General features: G+C 43.3%; 1 protein-coding gene across 4 annotated transcripts in view; it reads left to right on the forward strand.

Moving 5' to 3' along the window:
• Window positions 1–15,411, forward strand: part of Slc38a6 (solute carrier family 38 member 6) — a 64,988-nt gene extending 49,577 nt beyond the window's left edge. For 2 of the 4 annotated variants that reach the window (XM_029540926.1, XM_029540928.1), the window contains 8 exons: window positions 654–719; window positions 947–1,000; window positions 2,948–3,027; window positions 3,914–4,014; window positions 9,109–9,233; window positions 10,330–10,474; window positions 10,677–10,771; window positions 14,345–15,411. In XM_029540926.1, coding sequence (XP_029396786.1) covers window positions 654–719; window positions 947–1,000; window positions 2,948–3,027; window positions 3,914–4,014; window positions 9,109–9,233; window positions 10,330–10,474; window positions 10,677–10,771; window positions 14,345–14,461 — 783 coding nt within the window. In that variant the 3' untranslated portion in view covers window positions 14,462–15,411. Of the gene's footprint in view, window positions 1–653; window positions 720–946; window positions 1,001–2,947; window positions 3,028–3,913; window positions 4,015–9,108; window positions 9,234–10,329; window positions 10,475–10,676; window positions 10,772–11,023; window positions 11,510–14,344 lie in introns of those variants that run through there. The other 2 variants (XM_029540927.1, XM_021202386.2) reach the window with 2 other exon arrangements.
• The last annotated feature ends 1,900 nt before the right edge of the window (window positions 15,412–17,311 follow it).

Consider the following 17,311-nt stretch of genomic DNA (forward strand, 5'->3'; position numbering starts at 1 on the left):
ATTATGTGCCTGCAACAGGGCTACAATGGCAGTGTTGACACAGCCACAACTGGGGCTGCAGGAACAGGACGGCCACAATTAAGAGTCAAATCCTGAAGCATGCCCATTGATGGTTCTGGGAAACAGCATCCCTCTGGATTGCCTTATTTTTGCCAGCTGGAGTTCCCTAGCTCTGCACCCACCTTCTGGCCAGCTCTCTCCACACTCACCAATAGCACAAATGTGAAAAACTGAAGAGGTGAAAGCATGTGTTCCTCAGGAGTGCCAGCAAGCACACTTCGAATTAAAGTCTCCCCTCACCTCTGCCTCTCTTCTGCTCTGTCTGCCACTGACATGAATAGATAATCTTTGCAGTGATTGAAAGCGTGCTTCCTCTTTGAGTTGCACTTTAAAAACAGAACCAGTGTACTGTTGGAGTTTTGAAAATTGACACAAGAGTCTTTAATGGGCAGGATTCCCCACTGATCAGATGTAAAGCACTCCTGTCATGCTGGGCCCTCCCCTCCGCCCAGTGACCATGTTAAAGGGTGACCTCATCCTATCTGGGAAAATGGGAGCTTCAAGGAAACTTGTGTTTGGCTTTATTGAAAGCATCGGCTTGTGATGAATTTTACTCCAGATCATCTAAGTGCTGGTTGCATTTACTTTTACAGGTAGTAGTTAAAAAATGGGCCGTTCCTTGTCCTGTGACCGTAAATTGCATCAATGCAGTCTTTCAGGTAATAATTTTTAGCTTTTTTTATTTTTAACTTTTAAACTAAAAAAAAGAAATTGAAGATATTATTTTCCTAATTGGTGAAAGGTAATAGTTATGTAACATTTTAGAACTTTTCTTTGAAGTAATTTGATTTGAAATTCTAGTAGTAATAAATTCATCATATTTGTTGATGTATTCTGACTTTTAATACCTGTTGGTTTTTCTTTTCCCCTCAATACTCTTAAACAGATTTCAAACGCTACAGATGACTGTAAACCAAAGCTCTTTCATTTCTCCAAAGAGGTGTGTAAGTTATTAACAGATACTTTTGGTTGATTTTTCACATTTCAAGTTTTAAGAGATTTGTGTTACAGGGTCTCTTAGGTCTTTGTACCTGTAACTAATTAATTTTCATGAAAGTGCTAAGTATAGGATTGCCTACCAGAAGAATAATATTATTTAACACAGGGTGGCCCATTATGAAACAGCCACCTTTTTCTTTTCTTTCTTTTGGCATGCTTTTAAATGGAGCCTGTTTTAAATGGGCCTTTGCCTAAAAGAACAGATTTACCAAATGTCTGGTCTGGCCAGTAAGGTCCTCTGTGGATATGGCTTTCCTGTTGCGCTCTGGACTTGTAAAGCTAAATCGCCAATTACATCAAAAACTCCTCCCTGGTGAGTAGGACTTTGGTCTCTAGCTAAACAGCCTCATCTATGGGCCAGCACTTAAGGACTGCCAGTATACCTTCTGAGCAGCACTCCAGGGGAATTCATGATGTTCACAGCAGAGACCAGAAACCCAAGTCCTGTGCCCACTCTAAGAGAGCTGTAGGATCTGGAAAGTTCCTGGAAGAATCCCTGAGCACAAGCAGACAAACGGGGGCTGCCATCTGCGTGGTCCCTGCTTTGCTCTCGTGGAAAAAGCGGAGTCTTCCTGTTCCTGGGAGTCTCTTCCTCTCTACTTTGTTTTTCTGCTGAAATGTTGTTTTGTAGGTCCCAGACGCCAGACTCTTCCCTCCTCGCTGCTGCCCAGCTTTGTTAGTATAGAATGTTAGGGTGGTTTGTTCTCCGTGCAAAACTTTCCCTTTTATCTCCAGTTTATAACTAAGAAATGTCTTCCCAAGCCTTGCGAGGGAGGTCGCCACATCTTTCACACGGCGAAGACCTCCGTGGGCCTTAAAGATCAAGGCAGGGTAGTTGACAGGCCAGGAAACTGAGCAGTTTATGAAACAGAACGTATCTTAAGCTCTCATTCCCCTAATACAGCTTTAAGAAACATAACTTCCTAGGTACTATATCCCAATGTCGGTCTTCATCTGGAACTCCTTTTGGTGAAGAGCCCAGCACTAGCTAAGGAGAAATATTTTTAGACCAGAAAAGAGAAAATAAATCATTACCATCCATTTGTTAAAGACAGTTCTTTAATTTAGAGGGTAATTACGTTTGGCTTGCTAGTTTTCTCTGGCTCTTGTTAAGTATTCTAATAATAATTTTTAAAGAAACCTTGGGCTTATGTATTACATGAGATCCTAAGGAGTTTTTTGGGTCTAGAATTAATGATCTTTAAGAAAGATCTTAGTCGTGGGTCCTGGCAGTACAAAGCTGTGCCTTCTAGTTGGAGTACTTACTTGGATCGAGTAAGTAAAAGCAGATTCAGAAGCATTAGCACTACTTCTGCTTGGGTAATGAGATGTATTTAAATCGTGCATACCTTAAGAACAACTGGAATTACAATAAAAATTATTTTAAATGTAGCTCTTCATATATTACCTAAATTAGTTTTATCTTATCCAAATAATGTAGAAAGTAGTAATTGTAATAAAGCAACATGAATTGAGAGGCCAGCCAGAAAATGTGGTTAGAATCAGCAAGCCGCCTATAAGCTATAGTAGTTGCTGGTGACTGCAGATCCTCTCTCTCTCTCTCTCTCTCTCTCTCTCTCTCTCTCTCTCTCTCTCTCTCTCTCCCCCCTCTCTCTCTCTCTCTTTCTATCTGTTGTATGAAGAGATCATTTACAAAAGATGGCACAAATTTGACTAAGTTGTTTTTTAAAAAGAGCTTTCTTGTTGTGCTGGCAAGATGGCTCAGCTGTGTTGTGTGTCTGCAGCAAGCCTGATGACTCCTTAGTCACGCTCTGACCTCTGCAAGGGCTAACTAAATAACAATGTAATTCTAACAAGAAGAACTGAGGTTATTATCAAATACAAATGATGTAGCAGTTAATAGTGTTTTGTTCTAATTTTTTTTCAGAGTATTTATGCCATACCAACCATGGCTTTTTCGTTTCTCTGCCATACCTCAGTATTGCCCATATACTGTGAGCTTCAAAGGTACTGTGGAATGCTGTGGCCTTCAGATCCAGCCACATTCTCATTTATGAACCCTTCCCCATTGCCCTGAATTCTAAGTGTTAGCTTACAAAAAACAAACAAACAAGGTAATTGTCTTAGTCGGGGTTTTATTACTGTGAAGAGGCTCCATGACCACAGCAACTCTTTTTTTTCCCCCAAAGATCTATTTATTTATTATATAAGTACACTGTAGCTGTCTTCAGACACTGCAGAAGAGGGCGTCAGCTCTTGTTACGGATGGTTGTGAGCCATCATGTGGTTGCTGGGATTTGAACTCAGGAACTTCGGAAGAGCAGTCAGTGCTCTTAACCGCTGAGCCATCTCACCAGCCCCACCACAGCAACTCGTATAAAGGAAAACATTTAGTTGGGCCTGGCTTATGGTTTAGAGGTTCAGTCCATTGTCATCATGGTGGGCAGGCAGGCATGGTGCCGGAGGAGCCAAGAGTTCTACATCTGTATCCATAAGCATCAGGAGGAGACTGTGTACCACACTGGGTGTAGCTTAAACATAGGAGACCTCAAAGCCCACCCCCCCACCCTCAGTGACACACTTACTCCAATAAGGCCACACCTACTTCAACAAGGCCACACCTCCTGGTAGTGCCACTCCCTCTAAGTCAAACGTTCTATGGACTATTCACACCACCACAGTAACCAAGAGCTAAGTCTGTCCTCACTGGGAATGTTGCCAGTGACACCATCTCTGTCTGAGTGTCCAGCTGTGAATTCTAGTGTGTAGTTGTCGATGAACTAACTCCTGATTGACCCTGACTGGCCTGCAATGCTCGTTTCTTCAGATATCTTTCATATCACTGGCTTTGCCAACCTTCACTGGGTATTTGTTTGTTTGTTTGTTGTTTCAGCCCTTCAAAGAAAAGGATGCAGAATGTGACCAACACAGCAATTGCGTTGAGCTTTCTGGTTTACTTTGTGTCTGCACTCTTTGGCTACCTCACTTTTTATGGTGAATATATTTTTAATTCTTTATTATGCAACGAAAGAAGGACAGATGCCTTCACCCCACCTGTGACCTTGCTTTCTGCCATTTGCTTATAAGGCCATCTATCCAGGCCATTTTAGCACTGTGGTGAATCTGACAAATCAGGCTTATGGCCTGTGCTCAGGCACATTGCTGCCTTTCTCTTCAGATGCCTGAAAAGCACTCGTAAAAGTATAAGTATATATTTTGGAGATTTTTCCTGCAAAGTTTGTGGAGGTTTTTCCTTTTTCATTAAGAATATCGAAAACAAAAACAAAATCTCGAACAAGAAAGAAAAGATAAGCAAAACTTACAAACAATCACAGCCCAGCACCCAGCCCTCAGCTCACTCAGCGTTGCACCCACTCGTCAGTTCATGGTAACTTCAAGGAATTGGCAGTTTTCCTTGGGGATGTGTATCTGCCGGTGACCTGCTTGAGGGCTCTGTGCACCTTTCCAGTTTTAGACTTCTGTGGTCACCAGCTATTGACCTTTATTGATACTTTCCTTCCCATTTTCCCAAGCTTTAGACAGTGTTTTCTTATACCACTGCACTTCCTAGGCCCAGTGAGAAGAGAATTGGTTTTGAAATCCAACAAACCTGGGTCACATAACTAATTGCCATACCCTAACTAGCTCTGGGACCTTGCAGGGATCCCATGCCTTGAATTATCCTCACTCCTAATCTGTAATGTGAGCATAACTTAATAAGGCTGTAGCGAGACAGAAGTGAGATCTACATGCAGTCCTGCTGCAGTATTTGGTACATAATAATCCTTCCCAAGTGAGAGCTGTCCATAGCTGTCCATTACCCCCATCCTAACCATTGTAACTGGCTCTGATTTAGGTATCCTATGTCAGCACTGTGCTTCTGGTCATTCTTAGCTGCGTGTTGGATGTACGCAGGGGAGCATGCTTGCGCATGTGTAGATGGAGGTTAGAGGACAACCCCAGGTGTCATTCTTGGAAAGCCTTCCACCTTGTTTTTGTGAGGCCGAGTTTCACACTTGGCCTGGAATTTACAAGTAGGCTAGACTGGCTGTCAGCAAGTTGTGGGGACACTACCTGCCTTTGCCTCCCAGCCCTGGGGTTCTGAGACATCCATCACACCCAGCTTTCTTTAAAGCTTGATTCTGAGGATTGAACAAAGATCCTCAGAGCTGCAAGGTAACCATTCCACCAACCCAGGCCTCTCTCTAGCCCCTCTTCCTACAACAGCTTCTTGGTGCATGCTCTGACGCATGGTGCGTGCTCTGTCGCATGGGGCTTCTGTGTATGCACTGTTGCTGTGCTGTTTTCAGTGTGGGACACATCTGCAGTTGCTCCGTGTGTCTGTTATTTCAGTAGTGACATAACAATGGCATCCCTGTCATTGAAGTGTGAGCTTGCATGTAGTCAGGGTCCCACAGGGTGAGAGTGGTGGAGTTCTGTGCATGCCTTCCAGAAGTGTGCTTCCCATGCTGAGCGCAAGCCTGCTGCCCAGAGCAGTGACCGTGAGGCAGACTGTCAGCCTCTATTCCTCACCAAAATGACAAAGTCTCTAAGCATACATGTTGTACTTGTTGTATCTTAGTTGTTAGGTTTACTAGTTTAGAGATGTGAGCTTACTAGTCAAACCTTTCTTTAGCAAGATCCTAAAACTGGACTTCTTGGCTTTTAAAAAGATATATTGTGCCATATGACTGCATATATTTTTAATTGCAATTATCACCCATTATAAACACTGCTGATTATCACTGAGATTCTTAAGACTAAAAGAGTTTCACATGTATGAATCATGATGAGTTTAGAACATTGGGCGTCATGCTCGGTGAGTTTGGTATTTCAGAATATTTCACATTTTCAGTTTTCAGATCAGTGCTACTCATCCTGTGTTCATTTTTGGAAATATTTAATGTCTAATAAATACAGAGCCCTTCCCCTCCCTGTAGGTCAATAGAACAACCTGGGAGAAGTCTCCAGTTCCCACTAATATCCAGGATGATTTTAAAAAATAGTGAATCCCATGAGATACTGGGCACTTCCGAACTCTAGACAACCTGACACGGACCTCCTAGGGTGCAACAGACACAGAAAAGGGACTCAGCCAGTGAGCCAACAGCTAAGCCAGGGTCGAGCATCTTGCTAAGGTTGCTTCAGTCCTCCTAACTCAGATGAGTCTGTTTAGATTGACTCGTGAGGCCACCACCTTCAGATTAGAGGTGGAGCAGAAGCCTGGATTCTCTCTTTCTCCCAATTGACACATCTCCAAAGCCTTCAACACTTGGCTGCCTTTGAAAAACATAAAACCCAGTCTGTGTTCCTTTGTTTTGGGTTCTAATTAAAGTGAACTTTAGTAAACCTTGGCTTACCCAAGCCCCTGTCATGTGTTTAGCCGCTATCCTTACAGATGAAATGTTTTTTAGACAGGGATTTGCCATGCTATCAAGTAAAGCTGTCAGGGTGCCCCTAACTTAACCCCTTCTCCATCGCCCATGAGCTTTCAGGTGCCATGCACTGAAGGAATTCCCAGTGGGTAGGATCACACCGGCAGCTGACAGAGGTGCTAGCACTCCCAGAGGCAGAAGGCACTCAGATGGGTGATCCTCTCTTCCTGTCAGTCCTTCTTTGCCCCCATTGTTAATCACAATGAAGAAACGCCTTCTACTGTGGCTTTTAGATGGTGTGGGTCAAGCTCTCCTAGCTGCTCGCATCAGCAGGAAATGGTCAGTCTGGTAGGCCTCGCTCGCCTAAAGTTCATCCGTACAATTCATCTTTTTAGGTTAGCAGTTTTATCCTAGATCTGTAAAGTGGCCTGTCCTGGAATTAAAGACAGCTGTCTAAATGCACGCCAGTATTCTTTCTGCTACCTTATGGAAATCTTCCTTGGTTACAGGAATGCTAAACAGGTAGACATGTGATGCCACCGGTTCAAATGACCAAAAAAAAAAAAAAAAAAAAAAAAAAATAGGTCCTTTTGGAAATCTATGACACTTTCTTTGAGTCCAGATAAGTGTGTTATAATCTGTTCCTTAGGTAAGACTGCAGAGTGGCTAACTCAGAAGGTTTTCACTCTGGGAACAAAGGATTTCTAGTAAATGTAGTTATTGATACTTCTGCAACTGATTGGAATCTTTATCTAGACTCTTAAAGCTTAGTTTAGTTGGTATTGTTATTATGACTTCTGTCATAATTATGACATACCATATTAGTTATGGCTTCTGTCAGATTAAAGGGATCTCTAAATATCAACCCACATTAATTATATTGGTTCTAATCACAGATGTTAATGAGGGAAAGTGTTCCTCAGGTGAGCCACGCCAGTGCCCAAACATTGGGTAAGCAGGCCATTTTAATGTCTGCGAGGTTGTTAAGCAAGAAGTGTTAATAGCTCATTTTATGACTCAGAAAATGGAAATAAAGTAGTTTGCCATATTTCTCCAAAGACTCACAAGTATCTCAGATTTGGAAATAGGATCCAGATTTCTTGGCTCTTCCCAGTTCTCCTACCTAACCCTGTTTTTGATTCTCTGATTTTTGTCTAACACTGTAAACAGTTCCATCCTCTCCTGTGCCTGTTGTTGCTAGCCTGGTTCAGAGCCTCCATTACTTAGTGATTATGGCACTGATTTTCTGGATTTGTTTTTCTGATATTTTTTTGTCCACTTTGTGCTTCTGTGTAGTTCAGATCACAATACACTCCTCTTTCTATCTTAGTTATATTCCTCATTGCTGCAATAAGGGAGAAAGGCTCACAGTTGGAGGTTCCAGTCTCTAGCCTGGAAAGCACAGTGGCCAGAGCTGGTCAGAAGAATGAGGAGTAATGAAATCCTGTCCCGCACACTTTCTTCTCTTCTATACAGTCCGGCATCCCAGTCTGTGGGATTTAAAAACTCTTTCCCATTTTAAGTCTAAACTGATCTTTGTCCAGAGGTCCTGAGGTGTGGTTGAACACCGTCCTTCCTAGATGCCCTGGGTGAGAGAAACAGTGGGAATGAAAGGAAGCCACCAGGTAGAGAGCCTGGCCTGATTTATGAAACAAGCCATTTTCTTGACCTTTCATTCTTTCTTCTACACAAGATGGAAATGGACAAAGCTGATACTGTACACAAAACACTCCGCAGAAGTGTAAGCAGTCCCTGGAGTATAGTCCTACACAGAACGCTGTGGAATCTGATAAACACTGGTGTTGAGGGGTCACTTTATCACGTGTGAGCCTTCATATCTCATATTGCTATGGTGACCAAATTCACCAGAGCACATGTAAGCACTTTATAGACACAAGTGTGAAAACCCTTTCCTTAACAGTATGGACAAGTTCTAAGGAGTTTGCTTTGCTTTGTGTTTTGTATTTTGTTTTTGTGTTTAGGCCTCACTGGCCTGGAACATTGCTAAGTAGACCAGGATAGCCTCAAACTCACAAAGATTCACCTGCCTCTGCCTCTCTGCCTCTCTGCCTCTCTGCCTCTCTGCCTCTCTGCCTCTCTGCCTCTCTGCCTCTCTGCCTCTCTGCCTCTCTGCCTCTCTGCCTCTCTGCCTCTCTGCCTCTCTGCCTCTCTGCCTCTCTGCCTCTGCCTCCCCATTGCTGTGATTACAGGCATGCACCACCACACCTGGTTAAGGAGATATTGTTAATTGTTTTAGTCGTAATTTTGGAGATAATTTTAGTCATAATTTCTGTGTGTACTGATTTAAAATTTCTTAAAAGAATATAAAAGCATTTACACAGGCTAGCAAGATGTCCCAGAAGGTAAAAGCACTTGCCACTAAGCCCACTGACCAAAGTTTGATCCCAGAACCCGGTCCCGCATGTTGTCCTCTGAGCTCCACGTGTGTGCAATGGCTCAGGCACCCCCAAATAAGGAAATCAATTCTGTAATACATGTCAGAAAGTAGCGTACATCTCAAGAAAATACTTAGTATCTTTATATTTCCTAGTACAGAGAGGAAAAGGCCAGAAATTAATTTCAGAATGGTATCCAAGCCTAGTACAAGCCAGTGATGCCACAGAAAATAACTTTGATATTATTGGCATAGTGGTACAAAGTTTATTATTCGACCCTGATTGCTGCTGCTGTTGTTGTTTTAATTTATTTACAGACAAAGTGGAGTCAGAATTGCTACAAGGCTATAGTAAATACTTGCCACATGATGTTATTGTCATGGCTGTGAAGTTATGCATACTGTTCGCAGTGCTTCTGACAGTCCCTCTAATCCACTTCCCTGTAAGTATGCCTAAAGGTTTTGTTGCTTAGTGTCGTGGCTCCCTAATATGGCAACACTAATGCTTTGCAGACCAGAACCTCTGAATCACATCTAGCCTTGTGTATCTTATTCATTTGTCAAGTAATTGATCCAAGACCTCATACTAGCATATGGTCCCATGAAAGCACAAAAATAACAGTGAACCTCGACGCTAATTTGTGCTCTCTGAGATTCAGTTTAGATTTACCTCTCCCTCAGTTTTGTTTCCAATTTAGAAACTATAGTTCTAAAGTTTTAGGGTTGTGGGGGGTGGTGTCTTCCTATATTCTGTTTTCAAAAGAATGTGCACAAAGAAGAGAAAGTCGATTCAGCAAAAATAAGCTCCTCTTGGTCTACAGCTTCTTCCCACAAGGGAAACCGGTTCACTCTTAGGCTGTGTACTCGCTCTGAGAGGCAGAGCAGATTCCCATTCTGCATCCAGTCGCTACACATAAGAATCTTAAGAATTTCCGTGGAAATGAAAACAACAGCTTTGGGTAGCAAGGCTTCTGCCTGGGTGTTCAGAACTCATAGGAGTTCTTACAGACTGGGACCTCCAGGAGTCCTCGCCCCTCCCTGTGAGAGCGCAGGGCCAGGGGTCCGGCCGGGGCTAGAGAAACGTGTGGGCTGTGACTGCCAGTGGCCTGCCCTGGCACTGGAAGATGTGGGGAATGCTTTTGTATTCCATGCCATGGAACAGACAATAAAAATAAAACAGAAAATGGTGTTTCCATATTTTGTTTTTTTCTGCTTGAAAGTTTGTCTGTTGAATTTAATGAAAGTTGTTCTTTGTGATTTCATAATGCAGTGTTGTGGCTTGTAATTCTTTAAATTATAAAACCTGGAAAAATTGCCTGTGAAACTTTGTGTGGAATTTAAGAAAAATAATTTTTATGACGCTCACTCAGAAAGGTTTATGAGTATAAAAACACCGCATAATGATAGTTTATGCTTTGTCTGGGGAATACAAATGATTTGGGGTAAAAGTATGATGGTTTCTATACATGTGTTTCTCTAAGCAAACGCTGTGCCCTTCATCCTTTACCCTTTGCCTGAGCTTCTCTTCCTGCTCTCTAGGCCCGGAAAGCTCTAATGATGGTACTTTTCTCCAATTACCCGTTTTCCTGGATCCGGCATTCCCTGACCACAGTCGCGCTTAACGTCACCATCGTGGCACTTGCCATATATGTTCCTGACATTAGAAATGTATTTGGTGTGGTTGGTAAGTTTTCCACTTTAAAAAACCCATGTAGCAAAAGGGATGGGGATGTCTCATCAGTGGAAGAGCGTCTCCCAGCATGAGTGGACTCCGTCTCCCAGCGCGGGTGGGCTCATCAGGTTTGGTTTCCAGCCCCACAAAAGCCAGAGGGGTAATAAAGTCATCACCCTCACACGGCCTGTTTCTTCCTCTCTCCCCTCTGTAGGCGCCAGCACATCGACATGCTTGATTTTTGTGTTCCCAGGGTTATTTTATCTTAAACTCAGCCGAGAGGATTTTCTCTCCTGGAAAAAGCTTGGGGTAGGTTGCTTTCAACTGTTGAAGTCTTCCATTTTAGGGAATAGTGTGTTTATTCTGTCTACAAAGTTCATTTTAAAGTCTGGCATGATGCTCATGCTTGTAATCCCAGCTCTTAGGGACTGAGGCAGGAGGATTGCTGAGTGTTCAAGGCTAGCCTGAGCTACAGAGTGAGACCCTATGTACTGACACTGAATGAAAGTCCGCTGTGGAGAGGGCAGAGGCTCACACTCAGCATCTCTTCTGTCTCCACAGGCTTTCTTCCTGCTCATCACAGGCACTGTGGTCGGAAGCTTCAGTTTAGTGCTCATCATTTTTGACTGGGTCAACAAATGAAAAAAAATGTTTTATTATGAAGACTAACTTACCTCTATAAACAAGAAGGGATCATTATGGAAGGCGCCATATATGAAAATTACACTCTCAGGAAAACTGTTAACAGGGAAACAGGACAGAGCAGCAATAGGAATTTAGCCATTTTAATTTTCACCAAAATTAGAAATACTCAAAATACTTGAAATGTTCTTAAATGCGCAGAGTCACTCTTTTGTTTGGAAGTTTCGTTTTCTGTGTTTTGTTATGTGTCTGAGGCAGGACCTAGCTGTGTAGACCAAGCTGGCCTTGAACTCACAGCAGTCTGCTATTGGGATTTGGTTCTAAGACAAAGGTCCTAATTTGGTTCCCAAAGCCTGGCTTCCAGGCCTGAGGGTCCCTGTCCTCCCCTGGCTTCAATTGATAATTAAAAATGCCATACAGCCAATAGCTGGGCAGAAAGATGGAGGCTTGGCTTTTAGGCAAGGGATGAAGAGAGGGGAGGGGAGAATTGGGAGGGAGAGGGATCAGATTTAAGAACTGCAGGAGAGAATTATCCAGCAGTGTAGGTTGAAAGGGAAAGCACTCCTGGGGGCTAGGGGTGGGGCAGGTAGGGCTGCTGCCCAATAAGTAACAGGGCAGCAAAGATAAAACATAGATTTAGAAGGTGTTAAGCCAGGAATACTAGTGGGAAATGTATGCTAGCCTCGGAGAGGACTAGAAGTGCCCAGCCATTGAGCTAGTTAAGGCATATCAAAATCAGCTGGAATGTAGACTCATTTGAGAATCCAGAGAGCTCCTGGGCGGGTGCAGGAGCCAAAGCGGGTTAACCAATCACTGCTACAGACTGCCTGCTGCTGTTCCTGCCAAATGCTGGGGTTAGGAACTGTGCCACCATCCTGGCACATGCCTGGCATTTGTGACTTTAAAAAAAAAAAGTAGCCTTTAGAGTAGTTGTGCATTTCCATATATATTGAACAAAATATTGAGCAAATGAACTGAGAGATTCCATGTGACTTCTTACTCCAACTCTGTAGCTTTCCTGCTGTGCCTTGTGTCGGTGTAGCACCTGTTATACCCAGGGATGCTAAAGTCCATGGTTGACATTAAGGTTTATTCTTGGCCACCACTGATCTTCCTACCAGAATGCCATGATTGGGATCATGTAGGACTGAGTGTCATTTCCAGTACTGAGTGATGTCCCATTATATGGATGTATCATGTTTGTTGATCCACTTACCTCATGGAAGACCTTTCTTCTACTTCTGAGTTTTGCCAGTCATCAATAAAGGCGCTAAATGTTTGTATACAGGTTTTTTACCTGGTCATGTTTTCAGTTTGGGAGGGTAAATACCAAGGAGCATATGCTACATTGTGAAGGTATATTTAGTTTTATAAGAAACTGCCAAACTGTCTTCCAAAGCAGTGGTAACATCTTACATCATCACCGGCAGTGAGTGAGCGTGTGGGGTGGTGCATTCTCACCATTTTAATGGGCTGTAGTGGCATCTCTGTTTTGAGATTCCCTAATGGCATGATACAGGCATTGCAGGTACTTCTGTGACCTCTGCGTATTTTCTTAGATAAGTGTCTAACTCTTGCCCATTTTTAAGTTGGGTTGTTTGCTCATTGTTCAGTTTTCTATCTCTCTGTGTGTTGGATGCTTATCTTTTATGAGGTAAGTACCTGTAAAGATTTTCTCTCAGTCCAGGCCTTGCCTTTCCATTTTTCTAACAAGCTGTCACAAAGCAATTTTTTTTTTTACTGTTAAATATAATGAACAGACACTGGAAAGATGGCTCAGTAGGTAAGAGTGCTCATTGCTCTTCCCAAGAACTCAGGTTCAGTTCCCAGCACCTACATGGCACTTGACAACCAACTGTAACTCCAGTCCCAAGGATCCAACACCATCTTCTGACCTCTGCAGGCACAAAGCCCATACATGGTACACAGACAAAATACACAAAAAAAAAATTAGAATAGATGTATTGACCCGAACCAGCAGGCATCAGGGTCTCAAACAGGGAGGGGTTAAGACTGAGAACCAAGACTGAGGAATGAAGAAGACAGAGGTAAAGCAGACAAGTGATAACTGGGACCAAAAAGTCTTACACAGGCTGATGGCTTATGCCAAACCAGCTTATTAAGAAGCTCATCATCGTAAGTGTTATTTGCTGAAGGGATAGGGAAGCGGGGTCAGCAGAAAGCCAAGTCAGACATGTTGGCAACGAGAACATGGCCTACCTCAGGCACAGCTGCCTACGGACTGCTAACCAACCACAGCTTGGGGAAGAGCAGAGTCCCAGGAACTGTAACCTTGACTCGTGAGGCATTGCCTGCAGCCCAGGACAGGCCTTGCCAGGTCCACTCCAGACAAGGACACAGAGCTAACGTTCCCTTTGTCCTTTCAGGAGGGCCTTTAGGAAAGCCTTGGGTTGGTCTGGCTCCCCAAAACATATAAAAAAAAATCTTTTTGTTTTTTAAGGAATCGGTGTATTACATTTATATACAAAATTAATTCTTAGTGTGGGTTAATGTTAGTGTCGTGGGGAACTGAGACTTCAGGTATGGCCCTACCTCCCAGGCTTACCTGAGATTTGCTTGTTGCTTTTATGCAGTTAAAAGTTCTCCAAGTCTTGAATTGTCATTATAATATGTGATATTATTCTTGGAAAAGAGACAGATATTGATGGTCTGTCTCATTCGTTGTTTAGAAATTAGTAGAAATTGTAAAACATTGCATTTTGCCCATTGACATGATGCCCAGTTGGAAACTTGACTCTCGGGCTTTCTGCCATGAGAGTTCTGTGTAAAGGGCCCCCATGTTTGGAAGCCTGTCAAAGCCAGAATGCCTCAGTCAAAGATCCTGCCTCAGCTGACTAGTAAAGCAGGGAGTTTCATGTAAAGTGAGAATTTGCATATATGGAAATACACGCTTTTGCAGGTGTCCTCTTGCCTTCCACTTTGGAAAGAGGCTAGAAGTTGGGTAACAGAGCTTCTCTTTGGAAAAGATCAAAGAGAACATTGACAACTTGGGTGTAATGGGAAGAGGCCAGGATTTGGGTTGGGATGGGGAGAGGTGGGCTGGGTTTGGATCTTAATGAAACGACTCTTAACCTCCATGCTTCGACTTTGAACTCTAGGAAAATGAATTAATACCCATGTTTTAAGGGCTGTGTGTTGAGGGTTAAATACCCTTTGGTACGACAGATGCGGACAAACCCTGTTTCTTTCTTTCTTACTACTGTTTGTCTCTTTGCTCAGATAGGTCCCTTCTGGAGAACAGTAAAGTGGAATGCCTTTCTACCCAAGGGTCTTGGCTTTTTCACCTTCTGTCCTGCATGGCTTTACCTTCTGAGTCCCTTTAGCCTTCACCCCTGAGGAGTTGGCCCTGGAAGCAGAGGTCAGTACTCTCCCACAGTTCCACGCCAGCTGTGTGCTTCTGCTTACGTCATTCTGAAGCTGGCCACATAGCATGCAAGCCTGGCCTCTCTCAGCAGCTTCAGGTGAGAGTTCATAGATTAATGAGCTACTTGCCCCCCCCCTTTTTTTTCTGTTTATGAAATAATGCTCATAGGTGTTCAGCTGCTTAAATAAATCTTAACTCTAGTAATACCAAAATAGCCCTAAATCTACAACAGATGCAGGGATACCCCCCGGGGGCAAATGTTAAGTGTGGCGACAGCTGGGCATCAATTAATACTGTGTCACCTGTTCCTAAGACAGTGCCCTGGGAGGTTTGGCAAGAGACAAATATCCTTTGTAACACTGCACAAAATTGAGTTACTACCACGTTGGTGGAGGTGGTCCGGTTTACTTTAACCTTCTGTCCTGCCGGGTTGCTTGCTTGAGTCACATTTTCTGTACATTTGGAGGAAGCCGATGAGAAGGCTGGCAAGAACCGTGACCCCCTCATAACCTTGTCCAAGTACCCCCAACATTATTTTCTGGGAAATATGGGCCTTCTCCTTATGGGCTTAATGGTCATAATTTATTAGGTAATAACTATTTAAAATAAAACTAAGAAACACACAAAACACACTTTCCTAACATTTGGAGAGTTATTTGCTAAATTAAAAGACAAAATGCCAAGACTGTAAATTACTTTCATATGTTCAGGGTGAATGTTTAAGTTGTACTTTTTTTTCTTAACAGAATGTTTACTCATGAGCTTAGCATTTAAATGGTTAAAACAAGCCTTTGAAGTTAACACTCCATTAAGATGAATGGGGGTAATTCACACCTCTGCCTTGGCTGTATTATTTCAGTCTGGCTGTGGAGAAAACAGGACAGAGTGGGCTGATTTACTGTCCTTTAAACACCCAACTGCTGGAGAGCTTTGTTCTGGTGGTGGTGGTGGAGGTGGTAGTTAGTCGTGGTGGTGGAGGTGGAGGTGGTGGTGGTAGTTAGTGGAGGTGGTGGTGGTTTCTTTTGTTTGTCTGTTTTCCTTTTTTCACCTGGAAACAAGTTCTTAAAGTCATCACCGTACTTAGGTGCAGAACTAGAGTCTTAAACAATGGTAGATTGCCTACTCAAGTGTGACCCTTGGTGATTCTGCCTGTGACCTTTGGCTGTGACCAGATCAACTCAAAGCTTTCTGGCTATGTTCAGTTCCACACTGTCATGTATGCTGTAAAGTGTAGCTTTCCCAGGGCAAGGCAGGGATGATCATTTTCAGGTCAATTGACATATGCCTTTAGTAAGGTAAGAATTAATTGGCTTTCTGCTACTTTTAAAAACTTTACTTTAGCAAAGTTTTATGTTCTTATTTGCCTATATATAAAGATCTACCTTAAAAGCCAGCTTTAATCCCAACAGGTGGATCTCTCTGAGTTTGAGGTCAGTCTAAAAAATCAGCTAACAACTTTCTTATGACCTTCAAGGTGACTCAGCATAGGCAAGCGTCAGTCCAGCTCCATGACGTTTTCCTCAGACCTCCACTCCCAACCCCTACCCCGTGTGTGTGTGTGTGTGTGTGTGTGTGTGTGTCTCACACACACACACACACACACGTAGTAAAAATAAGTTTTTTTAAGTCACTTTCCTGTATTCCTGCATAGTAAGGGGAGCAGAATGAGCAAGGAAGGGTGGATCCCTCTCTCAAGTTATCATTTGTAACAGCACTCATCTGCATTAGAAGTGTGTATCCCACTCATTGGAAGTGCTAAAGCCATTGAACCTTTGAAAGGATTCATTTCTGAGCCTAGGAATAAAATGTTCTTAATACACAAGAAGTGGCTAACATTGTGTGAAAGTTAATGAATTTGAAAGACCTCTTTTCAAGGTGGGCAGGTTTCCCTCCCTTTCTCTGCTCTGCGTGTTTGTGGGATCAGGTTACTGGACACCCTGTGGGGAACTGGGTGTGGAGGTTCTTCCCCTGCTGTCTGCAGTGCTGGTATTGCCAGTGGGCTGTGGGGAGATAGAAGGGAGACTGGAAGAACAAAGGGACCCACCTTAGCTGCACTGGCTGTACCCTGAGAACAGCATTCTGCAGCTGCGTTGGAATGCCCCCATGCTAAACAGGCAGACTCTGACGTCATAATATCTGACCTCAGGACATCTCCGAACCTTTTGTGGTACTAAGAAGTTTGTTTTTCTAATTTAAATGAATGATTCTGTCACTCTTCTGCCTGTTCTGTCTTCCCACTGTGGGGTGGAGAAATTGGAAAGGGGACTGGGTGGAGGATGAGCAGGTCTGCAGGCATGGTTTCCTCATGGAGAGACGGTTCTTTTGGTTCTTTTTCTCCCCTCTCTCTTGGTGAGCCGCTGTCCCGACTCACCAGACTGACAGTCAAGAAGAGCGAGAGGAAGAGCAGGGAGATTCAGCTTGGCCCTCCGCCAAGTGGACAGGTGGGCATGAGAACTCCCTTCCCCTGGGGACCAAGTAAACGGGGAGAAAGATGGGAGGGGTGGGGGCAGATGGCTGAAAAGACAAGAAACATGGGGTGCTATTTAAAAGAAAAGTTAGTGGCCTGTAGAAAATATCTCTCATTTGTTTGAATGTATGTATGTTTATCTAATGTCATTAGTGAACTTAAGTGCAGAAGCATAGGGCTAGGTATGTAGTTACCTAATAAAATAATAAAATAATAAAATAATGCAATCCATGCAATACAAAACCCAGGGATTGCCTTAGTCCCAAAAACATAAAGCTAGGAGCTAGCTGTCCGTCTTGCCTGAGAAGAGTTCAGATACAACTTGGACTTCTCTGACAACCTTTCAGATAGACTG

The sequence above is a fragment of the Mus pahari genome, chromosome 7, assembly GCF_900095145.1.
Source record: "Mus pahari chromosome 7, PAHARI_EIJ_v1.1, whole genome shotgun sequence".
Taxonomy (NCBI): Eukaryota; Metazoa; Chordata; class Mammalia; order Rodentia; family Muridae; genus Mus; species Mus pahari.